Source organism: Chiroxiphia lanceolata, chromosome 2 (assembly GCF_009829145.1).
Source record: "Chiroxiphia lanceolata isolate bChiLan1 chromosome 2, bChiLan1.pri, whole genome shotgun sequence".
Lineage (NCBI taxonomy): Eukaryota > Metazoa > Chordata > Aves > Passeriformes > Pipridae > Chiroxiphia > Chiroxiphia lanceolata.
Window position 1 is genome coordinate 79347563 of NC_045638.1, and position 18026 is coordinate 79365588.

At 35.4% G+C, this 18026-nt stretch overlaps 1 protein-coding gene across 1 annotated transcript in view; it reads right to left on the bottom strand.

Annotated features, from left to right (window-relative positions):
- The window catches only part of ARHGAP42 (Rho GTPase activating protein 42), a 143620-nt gene that overhangs the window by 40498 nt on the left and 85096 nt on the right, over window positions 1-18026 (bottom strand). Inside the window, exons 5-6 of the mRNA XM_032679367.1 lie at window positions 10097-10198; window positions 6186-6296 (exon numbers count right to left, since the gene is read on the bottom strand). Of these exons, the coding sequence (XP_032535258.1) occupies window positions 6186-6296; window positions 10097-10198 (213 nt within the window). The remainder of the gene's footprint in view (window positions 1-6185; window positions 6297-10096; window positions 10199-18026) is intronic.

The following is an 18026-nucleotide window of genomic DNA, read 5'->3' on the forward strand; positions in this document are numbered from 1 at the left end:
ACAGTTTTTGCATCATGAAGTTGTAATTTACATAATAATTTAATTCACTATCATAGTAATTTTATCCAGTATTTCAGCTGGAGTCTTTGCTAGTATTCATTTTCCAAGTTCAAACTTTCAGAGTTCAAGTTTTTTTTTCTCAAAATATTTTTGCACTTTCTTCATAGTAATTGCTTGGGCTATGACTTATTTTCCACAAATTAGACTTTTGAAGCTATGTTTTGGATAGCTTAGTACAACACAAGAAATCCAGACTCTTTCTTCCTGCTCTGAACAAAATGCAAACTCTATCTGGTATGTCTGTGAAGGACTCAAACAGAACCACTGAAGTCTGTATATATCCAGTTGAAAAGTCTTTTTAAAGTTTGCTTTAAAACAATGTTCAAGTAGTAAAAGGAGCATCTAGATTTTAGTTCTTGAACTAATGCATTCCCGCCATCTCTTAGTTTTAAAAGCCTTTAAACTTACTCTGCTTTAAATTTTAAAAGCGTTTTAACATTGCTGTAAATAACAAGCATTTAATTTCTTATCAGGGACTGTTCTCTTTGTATAGGTAATTTAGATTAAAAAAAAGTTAATAAAACAACAACAAAAAAGATAAATTAATTTGTATGTACAATAACATAAGCTCTAACAAGAGGAAAGATTTTTCTGAGTATATTACACTACTAAAAAGCTAATTGTCTAGGCTAAGTAACTGGATGTCTAGGCTGCCTCCTAAATCAGTAAAGAACCACAGGTATTCAGGAGCATAATTCTTTTTCCTTTTCCAGACTTCTCCCTCAGGATGGGATGAATGATCCAATGGAAACATTTCTCTCTCTCCATTGACTATTGAAGCAGCCTAGACTCAGGCAACAAAAATGCCATTGTGCATATTTAATGCACTTCGCTTTGTGTTACCAGTACCATAGATTACTGTAAGTGGAACAGCATAAAAATGTAGTTTTTACTGTGTTTGTATTTTCTTTACATTTACTCTCAGCCCTACTTGGAGAAGTGTCCTTAAATTGTTCTACCTCTTCTCTCCTGTTACTCTCTAAGAGACTGCTGAGGGCATGGTTATCTGCCTGCTGTTTTGCTCCATTAGTAAGTTAAAACAGTTCAAGGTTAACAGACCATCAGTGCTGGCACAAATGCAAACATGAGGGTAAGGCCAGGAGAAGGACTTTGCCCTTGGTTTTTTCCGGTATTGCAGGATCAGCTGAAACCCTGGCCTCAGGCAGAGATGGTGTGGGCCAACAGCTGCCCAGTAAACTGGTCACAGAGCTTGAAGAACTGAGAAGATCCTTGGACATCAAAGTTTTTGTGGGGGCCTCTGCAGTGGGTAGAATTCCTGAACCGTATTCCACTACCAAACAAACAAATGAAGGCAACACAGTCAAGTGGAATGCTCCACAGCTTGTGTAAATTGTCTGTCCACCTGAAATCATTATCTCAGCTAAGGACCTGACCTTGGAAGTCTCTTATTGGTTATTCAGGTGGTTCTGAGGAGGGTCCAAATACAACAGTTTATCTTAAGAAGCTCCAATTGCATAAATAGATAGAAAGAGTTCTATAATGTTCTATAACTTTAGACTATAATTGTAAACTTCTATAATTCTAGAAAGAATTCCATAATAGAAAAGAAAGAAAATTAATCTTGCTTTTTTATGAATAGAGCATAAAATAAGTAAATTATAACTAAGGCTCTGCTCTGGCTCCAGTTATGTGAAGCCTGTGCTCACAGTCGAGATCCAGTTATTTATCAGTGTCCCCAAATACAACTCCTTCAGATGCAGCAGCATAACTACTCCTGTGCTTACTCTGGCTTGGTTCAGTCTAAAGGATTAACATAACCTGTAAGTACAAGCTCGACGCTAAACCCACCCCTTTCAACTAAAGAGGTACTGCAGGAGTAGTATGAGTGCTTAGCAAAACTGCAGCCACATCACATTTGGTGTTAGAGCACACCAAAACTACAATAAAAGAACTAGTGGGAGAAAGTTTCAGTGTGTCACCTTATGCCTGAATTATAAAGACCAGTTTACAGAGCATTTCAGGAGAATGTACTATAAACTGTTTAAATTTCATCTTCGATACTTGAAGAAAACCATTTTCCACCATACAAAACACTTTTACAAAGTACACTGAGAAATACCAAGGAAAATATTTAACACAAGATGGCAGCAAAGCTGAATTTATCAGAAAGCAAAAATACAGCAGCAAAGAAAAAAAAAACAAACCCTGAGAAAAATCTGAATTCATTTTGGTTAAAACACTTCTCAGGTATTCTGGCAGTTGTGCATTGCAGAGGATCTGGCCTTGAGGTCCTCTTGGTCAAATACTCTCTGAGCACTTAGAAAAATAGGAATAAAAGAAAAATATTATGCAAGTCCTATATCAGCTTATTCAAGTTCTGTGCTTAAACAATGTGACACTGAGGATGGTATTTGCTTCAAAATATGTGTCACTAGCAGCGGAAAAACAAGGATCAGAAAATGCCCTGTACCCAATGGGCCTTTGCCATTGAGGCAATGCCATAATCACTTCGATTGACAGGTACAGCCATAGCTCTGCACAGAAGAGATCTAAAAGCCAAGGACTTTTGCCGTAGGCTTATGCTCATAGTGGGGTTTTCTTTTTCCTGATGTTAGTGCTGCTAAAGGCAGGCTCATAATTTTAAAGCAATTAATATTAAATAGAATAGAAAAAAATACTGAAAACAAGAATAGAAAATCAGTGCTTTTCCTTTCAAAGAAGATTTTCAGAATGTATTTTGAGGTGCTCTTCATACATAAAGGGGTAATTTGTTCCATCAAACATCACAAACAATGCCTGATGCTTTCATATCACAATTTTTCATTTTAACAAGTGCCTTATAGTTACCTCATTCTGAGTATCTAATCAGTCACATCAATAAAGAGTGTGGTCTGAACTCCGTAATACAAAGCTAGTCACCACCTCAGAGCCACGAGGATTTCAACACAGAACCTGAAACTAAATCCAACTACTTCTGAGACTTTATTTATTTTTATGTAGAGCTGGTGACCTCAAGACTGCCTGGTCGTTTCATTCTCACAGGAAGAAGATCGTACTTAGGTTTCGGGTAGGGGAGGAATTTAACCTTTGGCTTGCAGCACATAAGCCAGAAGTCCCTGTCTCCTTGTTTTCATTTTATTTATAAGCAGATAGTGCTTACTCTTCAGATTCAAGTGAATGTAGTCAATAACATAGAAAATTCAAGAAAGAGGAAATCAAGTTTAATGTCCACTGTGAAGTCTCATGGAAACGCATACAGTTACAGGCAGGGTTTTTTGGTCTGCTGTTCTTTTTTTCTTTTCTTTAAATAAACATTTAATGGACCATCCCACACATTTCAGATAGTTTACTGCTTATGAACTCTATGCCCTGATTTCTACAGTAGAAGGAAGTCCTGGCATCACCAAAGGACAAAGCAGAGCTCTAGGAAGGTGTTTGCATTTTTTTAACAAGCATAACATCCTCAGAAAGCGGCATTGGTTTGGACTAGCTTCTTTGGGCTCAAAACGAAAAGATAGCAAGACAGATTAGTGTCACTTACTTTGCTTTTTTGTTTAACTTGATGTAAAGTAAATTTTAACGTTAATTTGACCTTCAGAAAAAGTTCAAATTCATGATTTCTGTGAAAACCTGAGTTGTTTTTTTTTCTTGGAAACAATCAAGATCTAGGAGGATCACAAATAGGAATATGTCAGTTACTCACACCAGTACACATCAGCAGCCCCTTCAATCAAGATGCAGAGAACAACAGAGAAACCCAGGGCCCTGGAAGCAGCTGCATAAGTCTACCCGAAATATTATAATCCTCTATTCTGTGTCTGAATCATTAGTATGTACCTTAAAATCTTTCCCTATTCTCCTTCAGGAAAGAACATACTCCACTCTTACCAACTTCTACTGTCCTAGCTGTAACCCACCTGGCAATTTTTGCCAGGTTATTGCTCCCGCTCTGGTTCCCAGATCATCCCTATCCTCTAGCACGGAAAACCTGAAGGTCTTGAAAGGAGGTCCAGCAGATCGTTTGCTTTTCAAGTTCTATTCCCATGTCATGAACTTATCCTTCTTTCATATGGGCATCACAGTTTCCTCCTTCACTGCACTAACAGATTTATTTTGTTAAACACTCCTTCAAAGAGTCTATTAGCAACACATCAGACCAACAATTATACAGAGATGTGACACTGTGCTGATAAATCGGACATGGCTAGCACATGCACTAGAATGGCCCACAACTATCAGAGCTCCTAAGGAGGAATGTCTATAGAGACACACATCACCAGGCATCGTCCACCATCTGAATATCCATAGAGCACATTTTAGAAAGCCTATTTTGAAGTCTTTGTGTTTTTTTTTTTTGTTTGTTTTTGTTTTGGTTTGGGTTTTTGTTTTGTTCATTGTCATTGTTATTTTTTTGTTTCTGTTTTTTTGTTGTTTTTTTTTCTTTCTTCTTTTTTTTTTTCTCATGGTATTGCTGATTTGTATTATAATTTACTTGGTATACTTTGTCTTATGGGTTTTAGTAAATAGTTTTATTCCAGCATTTTGTATGTAACAAACTACAAACACAAAATTAAGAATTTTGAAGGTTCAAAATTTTATAACTGATGTTATAATTTAAGCTCCGTTTATATTCAGCTTGATTATAAATAAATTCACACCCATAGTCAGATGACACTGCCTGCAAGGGCTATTATTGCCCAGTGTATTCCCCATACCTTCCAGAGTATTTCCCATACCTTCCTCTGAAAAGACAAGTAATGAGCTGTATGCAACAAACAGCATACTGGGCTGAAATGCCTACTGGTCTGAGACAGCATAGAAACTGATCCACTTAAAAGTAAATTTTACCTATTTTAACTATGTGCAATTGCACAGTATTTTCCAGTGTAAAAGTCTTTTCAATACAGAAAGTTTCTATTACATTAAAGGAGCATAAAGTCTTCTATACTAGGGTCAGAGCTAGGTCAAGATTGCTAGATTTTTCCAGGATGTGAGAGTTTTGCAGAAGGAGACAGAGAGAGACACTCTGGATTAATCTGTGACAGGTAGAAAAATGTTCTTATTTAGGAATCCGAGCAAAGTTTTAGTCCCTAAGATTTGGCAGCTGTATGCCATACAGACAGCATTTCTGTTAAGTACTGCTTGCTGAATCCAGGTTCATTAGTTTGCATCAATGTCAAACATTCACTACACAATACATTCTCATCTCATGGAAAGAAGGCATGTGAGAAGCTCTTCTTGGTGACAGGGGGTGTTAGAGATATAATTCAACTTTTTTCACAGTCAAGAGTGTTGCTTCAGTAGTTACAAGGAAGCTGGAAGATGGTGTGACGAGAGAGAAAAAGTCATATTTGTCATGTTCCTCTATCATAACTGATGTTCTGCTATGCTCAGTAGGCTTAATGGGAAGGGACAGATGACACTGGAAGTTCTCTGTCAAGGGCTACGGGTACTAACTAAATGAGGTAACTGTCAAGCTAGTCCTGTATGACATGAACAGTAATACTACTAATACGCCACAGAAATATGCTAGCACATCATACACATCATATTGCTTTTGGTACTGACTGACCAAGAAGATAGCTGGGAGATGAGGGGAGGCAGAAACACAGCCCAGAAGAAAATCCCAGACCTAAATATGGACTTTGAAACACAACTTTATCTTACTCTTTAATGGAGTGTCAACACATGCTTTCTTTTATGTGCAAAGTAAACTAAAGACAAAGGGCTCCACTAACAAAAAATAAACCAACCTATCCTACAGAAAAGTTGATTTTTCACTTTATTTCATATGTAAATCAAAAGAACATACATGTACACTACATACATGAAATACTTAAATTAAAAAAATGGCTTAAAATTTAAGCCATTAAATCACAGTATTAGTTAACATCCATTATGTGTTGCACAGACACAACATTACATGTTGTCCCATTAAAATGTTATACACACTTCAAGTCATCAGACATTTCACTTCACAGTAGATATGAAACTCTTATGTAATCCTTTAATAAACATGGAAAGTGCCCAAGTCAAGATCTTAATGTCTATGTACAAACAACCTGCATTCACAACTTTAAAAGGGAGGAAAAAAAAATCAATAATTTAAATTAAATTTTTAGCTTTAAATGTGTCCATTCTAAAGAAAATAAAACAAAACTTACAGGCTCTACAAATTCAAATTTCTTTTTCTCTTGCACTTCTTGAATTTTAAAAACATATTCTAATGATGCTTCATAAAAGTTCTGATGTTCTCTGTCAATCTGTGTATCTGCCTAAAAGACAAAATGAAATACAGACAATATTAATTTAGTCTCATGATGAAAGACTATGTCTTTACCAAACAGATTTTCCGTAAAATTACTTTACAATTTTCATGGGGTTCAGTTTTCTTCCTGAAAATTGGAATACCTCCTTAAAATAGCTAAATGCAAGTTTAAGAAGCTAACATTACACATTTTAGCCTCATGCCTTTTCCCCTCCTTTTTTCCAGTTTGCTCTTCCTTTTTGCACTTTCATATTCTAGTTTTTAGGAGGCCTGGAGGGGAAGAAAGATGGCAGCAGGTACTTGGTGTATGCAAGTTTAGAAAAAGAAATAAAAGTGAGTAGCGTAGGAATCAAAGAGAGACAAAAAGATAATTATTTCTATTGAAATGTTTAAGTATCACATGCACTGAAATTGTATCTATTTCTTAGCTTCAAATACCTTCTCAAGAACATTTTCCTTTCTTAAATAGGCTGTCTTTAGCATTGACATCTTGCAACTTGTTATTTTATAGGGTGAATCACATGCTCTTGGAATGTAAATATATTAAGTCCTTACCCTCATAAATAAAATATTTTTCAAGTTTTAATTTTCAAGCGACAGAACTACAAGGCAATACTTGTCAGAAGTGCCTGACTAATACCACCCACCATGGGGATCCAGTACCAGAACAGTGTCTTCTGCCTAAACAGCTGAAGAATTAACTCTTATCAGCTGATAAAGAGTAATAGACTTTTATCCTCAATTTAAACAAGCCACAGGAGAGGGAACTAACAGACAAGCAGCATAGCATGTACATAATGCTCAAAGGAGATGCAGATTCTATTTTAATTCATTCTTCTTCAAAAAAAATTATTTTCTCAAGCAAATCCCTTTTGGGCTGCATTAGTTAGGTTTATGGTCTTTGGTCAAAATTTTTTCATGGACTGACAATGCGAGTAAGACCACTTCACCTACTTTTAATGTATGCCTGTTAAAATAAAGAAGGATACTTCTGTATATTCTCTAGTTCAATTCTGGCATTAACAAATGTGGGAAAATTGGAAAAGCTTGATGTTGTCTTCCCTTGAAAACAAACCAGCAAACACATCATAAAAGAGGTTTAGTACTTTTAACAGTATAAAAGCAAAAAGTCAGTGTTTTCCTTCAGGCAGGAATTGGTCATCAATAGCACCATATATAATTAGGATTGCTTGTTTAGTCAAGGACATCCTACTACTGTGATTTGGCTACACAGACTCTTAACAATATTGATCCACCTACCTAGCCCAGTGCTCTAACACTACTTCAACACATGGGCCTCAATGTTATATTTCAAGTGATTCAGTACCAGCATTTCCTTCCCATGCCTATAGCAAACAAACAAACAAAAAATCAGTAAATTAAGTACACAAACTAATATTATGAAGCAGAAATCAAACACTCAAAATGCCAATAATGAACCGCTCTATCTCAAAATTAACTCCGCTATTTGCCATTCATGTGGTGTGTTTGGCTACTGTTTTCTCTCATACTCTGTTAATAATTTTATTTCATAAAAAAATGTATCACAAAGTCAGTGCTACATAGCTGAACCAAAGCAGTTGCCACCACTTTGGGACATGATCCAAGAATCCCTTGCTCATAAAAGTGGCAGACAAATAAAATCAGAAGTTTATTAACTTTCTCACATCATTCAATTCTGCCCATTTTCTGCTCCTCTATGGGCTTCCCTAGGCAGTGAAAAGATCCTACTACGAAGTCTCTTTTTGGTGCTAAAGGAAAAAAGCATAGTCATCTGAGTCTTGCAGGCTCTTAAAATATCCAATACATTTCAGTTAGGTGAATATATGCAAACTACTCTCTACAGAATATGTTCAGACCATCAAACTTCAGATGCCTAATTAAGGTGCTCTCAACTGCAAAGCCCAACAGAGTACCAGAACTGATCCTTGCTCATCCCAGTACTCCTTAACCCACATAATGTGAGGAGGTATCAAGAAACCTCAAAAATCCAAGGAAATAGCAAGTTTTAAAAGAAGCATTTTTTCTGTGTAACTGTAGCAGTCAAAAAACGGTATTCCCATCTCACTAAATGCATGATATTGGCTTGAGGCATGGACTTCCCATCACCTGAACTGAACATCAAAGTCCTAGCTGCCAGAACCACTTGGTTCTTTGCTCATGCCCTGGTTCTGCTCTGGGCTGCTCCAACAGACTCCATCCTGGACATCCATGCTACAAATGGGACTCACCCAAACCACTCTGGATACGAGTCAGCACTTATCACTTGGATTTCAGGCCAGGAATTAGTGCTTGGCCTCCTTTTATTTACAATACAGATATAGGCCAAAAGTCTCCCTAATTAAAATTTTTGGTACCGATTTGCCATTGTACCTTCTGCTTATGGCAGGTCTATGTTGCTGATTCAGCACATCTACAGCTGCAGAAAACTGGGAAAGACAGAAATGCCCTTGATTCTTTACAAGGGAGGCATCTGGGAAAGCAGAAAACCTCAGCCTCAGTTACAAGATTTTAAATCCAGATATGTCACTTAAGGACACAGTGGAAAATATTATTCTGGTTTTTCATTAGTTTATATACTTGAGTCAAATCCACTGATTCTACCATAGTTTATTAAATTCACAGTTGTTACTTTTCACTTCAGTTGCTACTTTTAGACTGCAATTATTCTCATGTCTCAAGAGTAAAATATTTTATTTGTTTTATTTTATTTCTATTCTAGAGTAATTTGGTGCTTAAGTTCATTTTTCCACATTTTGGTAAGAATTTTTTTTTTTCATCTGGAGCTTAGCCTCTAACAGAACTGCTTCTTTATCAATACACAAGATATGTAGAAAAAGTGAAAGCTCTGACATACAAATTGAATAATTAACCAATCCTACATAACTGATGTCTGATATAGACTGACTACAGCAATTCAGGTATATAAACATTATTACAAATTTTGAATTGCTAAGCCTTATTTAATTTGAATTCTAATATTACTGGTAAGCATGAAAAAAAAAAATCTATGACTTGTGACTGAGTGATGGTCACATCTCCGGTGAAAATTCCATCTGTAAACTAATACCCATGATTTAAGAGCCATCATGACAAGAGTTATCCCACCAAAATAATTTTTAACTATTTTTGGTATAAATCCCAAAGTGTCACTGATACCATATTGCTGGGTTTACTATAATTTGCTTCAAAGACAAATCACAATTATTTCTACCAGCACACTGAAAAGTCCTGGAATCCTCCCGTTAAACTAGAAGTTTTCATGGTTTGTGTTTTTAACAGGAAAGAATTAGCCATACAGGCTATTCAAAGCTGAAGCTGTGGATACAATTTCAGGGCATGATGCTGCAATCTCAGAATGAAAAAGAGGAAAAAAGAAGAAGAAAAGAGTATCATTAAAGTGATCTCGGTTCAGTCTTCCAGCTTAAAATTTATGTGAAAGAGAAGTGCAATTTCATTGATTAATACATTAAATAGCAAAACCCCAACAACAACTAATAAACTGACTTTCAAATATTCCACATTTAGCTTATCAAACTCACACTTTTATTGTAGTAATATAATTCCATTGTAACCAATAAACACTAGCTGTACTTGAAATACACAAAGTTGCACAGGTAGAATATTGCTTTGTTAAAATATTTAACAAATATTTGTGTTGTATTAATTGCAGTCACAACAAGCATGACTACAAGAAATCACCACAATTTCACATTAACAAACTACAGCATGTCTTGAAGAGAACCAGTTTGTTATCACGATTTCTATGCAAATGTGAAACTGGGTAACAGTGCGTTCAGTGCTTACATCTTGCAAATGAGATTCTTTCTTCTTTGCTGATAAATTTAAGTGCTTCTCTAAGATGGAATAATATTTCTCACTTTCCTTGTCAAACTTCTTCTTCCCATCCTGAAAAACAAAACATTGCCAAATAAAGTACTTGACTAAAAAACTCACTTAAAAGAAATAACAGGTGCCAAAATACGGCTGGTTATAAAACCATTTTTGTTGATTCCAATATTTTTAGAGTTTAATTCTGAATTGGACCTGAAGATATTAGGAGTACTGCTTCAATTACCAAAAGCAATATTAGGTAGGATTTTTCCCGTAAATAATCAACTCATACAACAGACTCTCATGGTTTCCCATAGTAAATATACACGAAGTTATATGTAGGAGGTATCTTTCTAGGCAGACATTAATCCTCCCCTAGTTTTATAAGTGCACCTAACTGCCACACTGCCTTTGTTGAAAAAAACCGAAAACATTGTGTAAGAGGTGAGTATAAAAAATGTGATGATGATATAGGCCTATCCTTTGCATTTAACACTAATATGCTTATTTTTCATCCACACTAAAAATATGAGGATGATGGAAAAGCATGTGTGGTTGCAAAAAGAAATTGGTGCAAAAGTCTGTTTCCAGTAATATTCCAGTGTGTCTGAATATTTAAGCTTGCCTCATTTAAAAGAGTTATTCTGCCTTTTTCCTTTCCCTTAAAGTTTTTCCTTTCCCTCCTCTTAAAGTCTTTCCCATCATGTGTAGCCAATCTTCACATTTCCACTGTAAGACTATTTTAACGTGATAGTACAAAAGAAAGCTACTACGCTGAGAAATAAGAAACATCTTATTTTCTGTATTTGAATTCAGAATTCATACTTCAAAATTTTTAAATCTGCTATTCTGAAATTTAAGAAAAAGATAGCTTTCTCAAAAGCTTTTCCATCTTTCAAGAAGTACCAAATGTCAAAAAATAGGAGAATGGATCAAAGTCAATATCTCATCAGAGAATCATTAATGATAAAAATATAATTTTTTAATTAAATAATTATATATTCTCTAATTAAGAGCAAACCTCTGCCAATGACTTTTACTGTCTTAGATAAGTCCTAATGATTAAGAAGTTGAATGTTTTGAGAAAACAAAAAAACCCTCAAGACAAACAGTCCTACTTATACATGTGCAAAAACTATTAACTGCAGAAAAACTAATTACTGGACATCATGCAGTAACATCAGGTCATTTTAAGAACTGCAGTGATTCTTTCCCTGACCCTTTCTCCCCAGAAATTGTTATCTACAAAACCAAATAACTAGCTTGCATTGTAGCACTAACCTGTTTCCTTTTTCATATCATGGGAAAGTCAGGTTAGTCAGAGAACTAAGACATAGGAGGAAGAATTTAATGACAAGAATTAAAACTTATCAACCAGCTGTAACAACAAACCACTTACTGATTAGCTCCAGTGACTAAAGCTCACAACGGTAATTATGCTTAATTGTAAAACACATCATATACCTTATATCCTGCAGAAAGTTCAAATATATTTAGTATGAAAAATATGTACAATTTTAATGTTCTCACTACCCCACAACGGAGATATCTCCAAAAGACACCGTAAGGAAAAGAAGGTCCTTGACTCAACAAAATATTAAATAACAATACAGAAAAATTCCCAGTGTCTTCTAGATTTAATTACAGATATGCATATATGAGGATAAAAAGGTAAATAGGAAAATATATCTAAATATATATGTAAATATATTCCAAAATCTTTCCCAAACACATTTTTTGACGAAAGAAAGAGAGAAGGCAGAAGGCAAGAGTTCCTAGATGACTGATAAGTCAAGAAATCAACTCCTGTGGGACTGAAATCACAGGTCAGTTCCAGAGCCACAGCTTTATTGGGGAATACTCAAGTGCCAGGTTTTATGATGAAGGAAGAGAAACCTGAGTATCTCAACATCACATCTGCTCACTAACAGAAATTCAGCGCAGTTGATCACATCCCACAAATATGTACCTTTTGAATAAAAGGTGCAGCTAGTTACATACTGTCTTATCTTCTGAGACAATGATGTTAAGTGCTGGGGTAGAAATATGAACAGACTATTATAAAACCCAAGTAACAGAGGTGGCAAGTCACCATCTTGAGGAAATTCTCAAGTCAGTACAAATCTAATGCAATGAAAAATGCAAAGAGAATTACTTTTAAGGGTGGTTTTTTTACCCATGTCACTGAAAGTTGGGAGAGGAGTCTGCCTGATCACAATATTTATGCCTTTGGTCACAAGCTACTGGAGTTCATTGGTGGATGTCCCGTCCATTAGACCATCTACATCAGCAGGTAACTTGACACAACCTTTGACAACGAGGCCTGGGTGCAGATAACATATACTTCACATTTGGGTTTGATGTTGTGTTTGCCTTTGCTGCCTCAGAGGCAAGACCAAAGGAATGAGCCAAGGAGCCATGGGCAAACCTCCTGCAGGATTATCTGTTTCCTGCCCAGCTAGGTAAGAATGAGTTCCTTCCCTAATAGATTTATGATATGATCAGTAGGTATTTCTCTTGCCTTGTGAACTATTTGTCTCAGAATTCAAGCTGAGAAATGGGTAATGGATGATCCAAAATCTGATCAACCACTTATGTTGAGCTGATGTTCAACATAAGTTGAGCTGATGCTCAACATAACCTTAACTAACTAGTTAACCTTAACATAACCTTTACTAACTAGTGCTGGAAGAGTCTAAAGTCTAAGCTGCTTGGTGAAAGTCAAAGAGAAAAGTATGCAACACCAGGACTTGGCCATCTGAAATACCTACATACAGCACATCAAACACGTCAATGCCAAGACGGGTCCACTGGCACATCTAATGTGGCTTCCAGTGCACCAAATCCAGCCGGTTATATTTTCTATCATCTACAACAAAACTTGTGAATTACATATCAAATCACCTATTCTCTTTACATGTAAAAAGGAAAACATAACAAGTAAATGATCACATCAAAATAGGTACAACTCCCCCAAGAACAAGAGTAAATCAAGCTCAAATAAGCTAATTGTGGTTTTAAGGTATCTTGTATCTTATGTGAAGTTTTATGAAGATCTCCATGTCACCATCTATGGGGACACATAATTTGAAGGCCTCTTGGTCTTCTGCCAGCGCTGCCAGCCCCCTCCCAGACTGAACCTCATGCTGTCACAGATCTGCTCAACCACTACCTTCATAGTTTTTATATCAGTTAAATTGAAGAGAAAACTACAAACTGGAGCTTCCTTGTTACCAGGACAAATTCTGGCCCAAGCGTAATGTTTCCAGGAAAGTACATCCTATGAACTTCTTCCTTGTTTTCCAGATTTTAACATTACAATAATTTCTCCCTTCAAAGGTAGGAGTGGACAAACTAAGGAGAACAGAAGTAAACTGAGAATAACAATTGCTTGGCAGTTTTGACTGCAATAGTGTCTTTATCTGCTGATATTTCTGGGAATAAGGTTGCAGTGCCAGTAGGACAATGTCTCTGGTTATTTAAACAAGTTTCTGGGAAAAGTATAAAAAATACTGGCCCCAACAGGTGACAAGTTCCCTTTGCTTGGAAAGTCCTCTGCTACGCCAGTAAAAACCACATATTTGAATGCACTGAAGCCTCTGAAATCTGTTTACTTCATAAAAACTAACAAAAAAAGACACACTCAGAAGCAGGTGATTCATATTCTGGATGAGAAGAAACACTTTAGTTTACGCCAAAATAACTCTCACCTCACAAACTCAGTCAGTGACTCACAGCACACAGACGTCCTAAGTGGAGACACAGATTCAGCTCATTCCAGCTTTAGCCTGTTCTTCTGCAATCCTCAAAACGCTCTTATATACAGCTACTGACCAAATTAATATCTGAATCCCGATCCCAGCAATCTGTGCCCATAGGACTGAGATTTCTGTTCTTCCACATGCCACGACGAGGCAAGTTTCCATGCAAAACTATAACTCCTAAAAGCTTAGGAGACAGATGATTGCTTTTGCCTAGATTCCATAGTGGATCAAATCCCAAGCAGAAGGGATATGGTTGGATAAGAAAGCTCATGCTGTTCTGTTACCAGAACAGTCTGCACAGTCATGACACAAAGCATAAGGTACATGGCCATTAGGAAGATTCTAATTCCTGACCTATGCACTATGTCTCTTATTCCCTTCAGACTCCAGCTTTCTTTCATCTTTGTACATCTTTCCTGCAAGTAAACCTCATCCTTTCTCTTTGCCCTGGAAATTTATCAATAATTTCTTTCAAATATTAAAAAAAAAACCCAACAAAAAACCAACAAACCAAAACTCAGAAGAACCATGCAAGACAATTAGGAGGGTACAATAAAAAAAACAAAACAGAAAAAGAAAAATTACATAATACTACTCCTTGGTATGTTTTACACTGATGTATAAGTCATCAACACCTTTTGTCTAGACCAAGTCTAGCAGAATCTAAACACTGTAAATGTCTCTCTATAGTTTTTTAACCATTCTGAAGTACATCAAGCCTTAAATCAGTTTAAAAATATTTACAGTTTTAAATGGTTCAAATTTCTAACGACCACATAAGGAAAGCTCTTAACCACACACTCAGCTTCTAGCATGTAATGGAGTCTTACTAACTTCCAGTACCCTCTTGAGACACTCAAGTGATGTAATACCATGTCCAGGTTTAATTCTTGGTTTTATTCTCTTTGCTCAGATTTCTTGTATAATTTTATTTCAAAACTAATTAGACAATCTCCAAAAAAAGAAAATTATCTTTTCAGAAATAAATTTTGCTCAAGATACTACTAATTATAGGCACGCCTGTTAATAGTTTAACTCAAAAGATGTTCTTCTATCCCTCTGGTTTTACAGGCATCTGTGGCTGAAAAGACCAGACATCAATTATTAAAAAGGTGACTCAATTGAGTCAGATAAATTTTTTTCCTGTTCATAAAGGCTGTGATTCCATGCTGTAACTAATCACACACATGCAATGAATCACTGGCATGATTCCTATAAATTTTACCCACAAGCTGTATTTTTGGATGTAAAGCAGAAAGAGTTGTTATATTTTGAAGCTAAATTTCCTTTTCCACTGGGAACACCAAGAAATCTGATTTTTTTTAATGGTCTACCACGACTTTGTGTGCAGCATTTAATGTTAAAATTGCTACATGTATCTTCAGAATCATTACATACATTATTCCTCTTCATTTTTTGCCATATTTCTCATTTATTTTCATTTTTTTCTAGTTGCAATGAATTTTGATGTTCCACTTACCTATTAGTATGTCTTAGCTACATTTTACATCTGTCCCTTAAGAAATTTTTTAGCGCTTTGTCCCAGAATTCATATTTAACTTTAACATGCTAATCCTTAAAAAAACACAAACCAAACAAAACATTATCAGTAACAATATTCTTGTGAAATCATAAATAAAAATGTTTTGTAAGAGGTGATTTTAAAGGGATCAAGAAAGGAAATGAAAATAGTGATCATTGCAAAGAAACTATTTGGAGAAAAAATGTCAGTGAGACTACCTTAATTAAAAAACAACTGAACATTGTGAAACATGGCTGTGATAATTTCTTTTTTCCCCTCACCCAAAATTAGTATGCATTTTTCTCGAGCTGAGGTGCAGAAACTGTACAAACGTGGCTCAGAAATGCAATACTAAGACTAAAATATAGATCAAATCAGACAACATTTGTCAATTGAAGAACCTGAAGGCAATGGTGAACTCCACGGAGACCAATAAAGCCACATAATTTTCTTTCTCTTTGACAACTGCAAAAATGTCAATATATCAGACTGGAGATCGTTCATTGCTGGAATGTCAGACTTTAAATATATTTTTAAACCCACCCTTTTCATTACCTTCCAAACAAAAATTCAAATTGTATTTCTACAAAGTCAGTGGAATTTTGTTTGGAGTTTTAAGTTTGGAGACTACCTCTTACTAAGTGGTAGGACAAAGAAAAGTAAAACTGTAGACTAGAAAATAAACTAAACTTAGTCTTGGAAAGACTGATTTTAGCTCAGATCCTATGGATTTCTTGGAAAATGTGAGACCTCTGAGCCTCACAACTTCTCTTCTAAGGAGAAAAAAATGAATTCACCTTCCATTTTATTTTGCCTGAGGTTTTGTTGAGAATTTTCATGGAAGTGGTTGGTGGTTTCTGGTTGGTTTTAATAAAATTGAAATTATCATAGGCCTCTGAGACGACAGGCTGCGTTTTGATAGATGTCTGGATGGCAGGAATTTCTTTTTGGTAGAAATTTTGATTTCTTATATGAACACTCAAGGTAAGGACAAAAGATTTTCCAGGAGGAAAAGTGAAAAAGGGATATAAAACTCCTTCCTTCCTCCTTTTCCTCTCAAACAGAATTTAATATATCGTGAGCCTATAGGGTTTGCACAAATCCATGAGAAGGCTAGGAGGTTAAAGGGCATGGTTTATGTATTGTTAACAAATAATATGAAGTGGAACAAAGTTATATCATAGTTCATACAGAAATTATTGTTGATCAATATAAAATAGGGTTAATATAGTCATAAATTATGTCTTATATTCCTTATAACTGCCAGTGAAAACACTTCCATATTAAAGCTGAATGCATCATGTAGAAAATTAAATGTCCAAAAAACTATAAATCTTAAAACTAATTCTTTACTAAAAAAGAGCAACTATATGCAAACCATGATTATCCAGAAAAAAATATGGTGTAAGACACAAATAATTATAATAAAAAGAACATATTGTAACTATGAAGCATAACAAGGCAATAAACCAGGAATACAAGAGTGTTTAGTGGCATTAAAGCTATGAAGACAGATATTAAAAACTGGCAGTTTAAAAAATAACTTCAATTAAAATCAGGTAAGGAATACATAAAACTGAAATATACTTTAAACAGCCCAAAACTAATTTAAGTTTAGATGGAGTTCACATCTCTGTAAAATACTGAATAACCTTGCAAGAGATAATTTACTTTCAGGTTCAAAAACTTCTGAAGAAAATTTTCTTTTCCCTCTGTAATACCTTTACAGGCCTCCAAATATCAGGTACTTTCAAAAGTGTGTCCTGGAAGAGGTTAGTCCTACATCCATTTCCTAATTTTTCCCTACGTAATTCCATCAGATGTTTTCAAATTAAAATGTAGTTACTTTTAAATGAACAAATGTGTTTGTAGGATGTTTGTTTCTCTCCAAAAAATTCTCTCCTGAAATGGAAAAAAAATATTAGAAGTTTCCAGCACTGCTGTGAAAAGACATGCAAACCTGCCAGTACTGGCAGGTCACAAAGTAAGACACATTAGACTCCCTGTTATTCAGCTGCAGAGCTATCTTGAGTTTATTTGGCATTTGAAGATTCCAGGAGTAGCTGCTAGATGTCTGGGAATCTGCTAAATCCCTGCCCAAACAGCAGGACTGGTAAGTCTACACACGTAATCTAGTTTTATTGCTTTACTGTCGACTAAATATGAAGTATTTTTGCTGGAATAGCTTACTTGGGATATTATCATGTTACTGCTTAAATAATATGAAGAAGCTACCTAGAACAGCAGAAACTGACTTTTTAAACTCATCTCTGAAGCAAGTTTAGGATAGCTTTCTGAAGTTGAAAATGTTTTATTTTAACAGGAAGAGGGTCTTCTGTTTCATGATTTCAAAAAGAAAGTTACCTATGCTATTTAGGAATTCAGAAAATATCTGTATTAGCTCTGTATACTTCATAAAAAAGCTTATGGAATAAACTGCTCATGTCATAAGTATTGCAGATATTTGATAGAAATCAATACAGCTATAGATGCTGAGCAGAAAGTAAATGACAACAGAAAATATGACTCAATCCTAAGGCATCAATTACATGAGAGAAGGAAAGAAGCCAACTCAGATTTGAGGAATGCTATTCTTCAAAAATAAAAGTCAATCAGC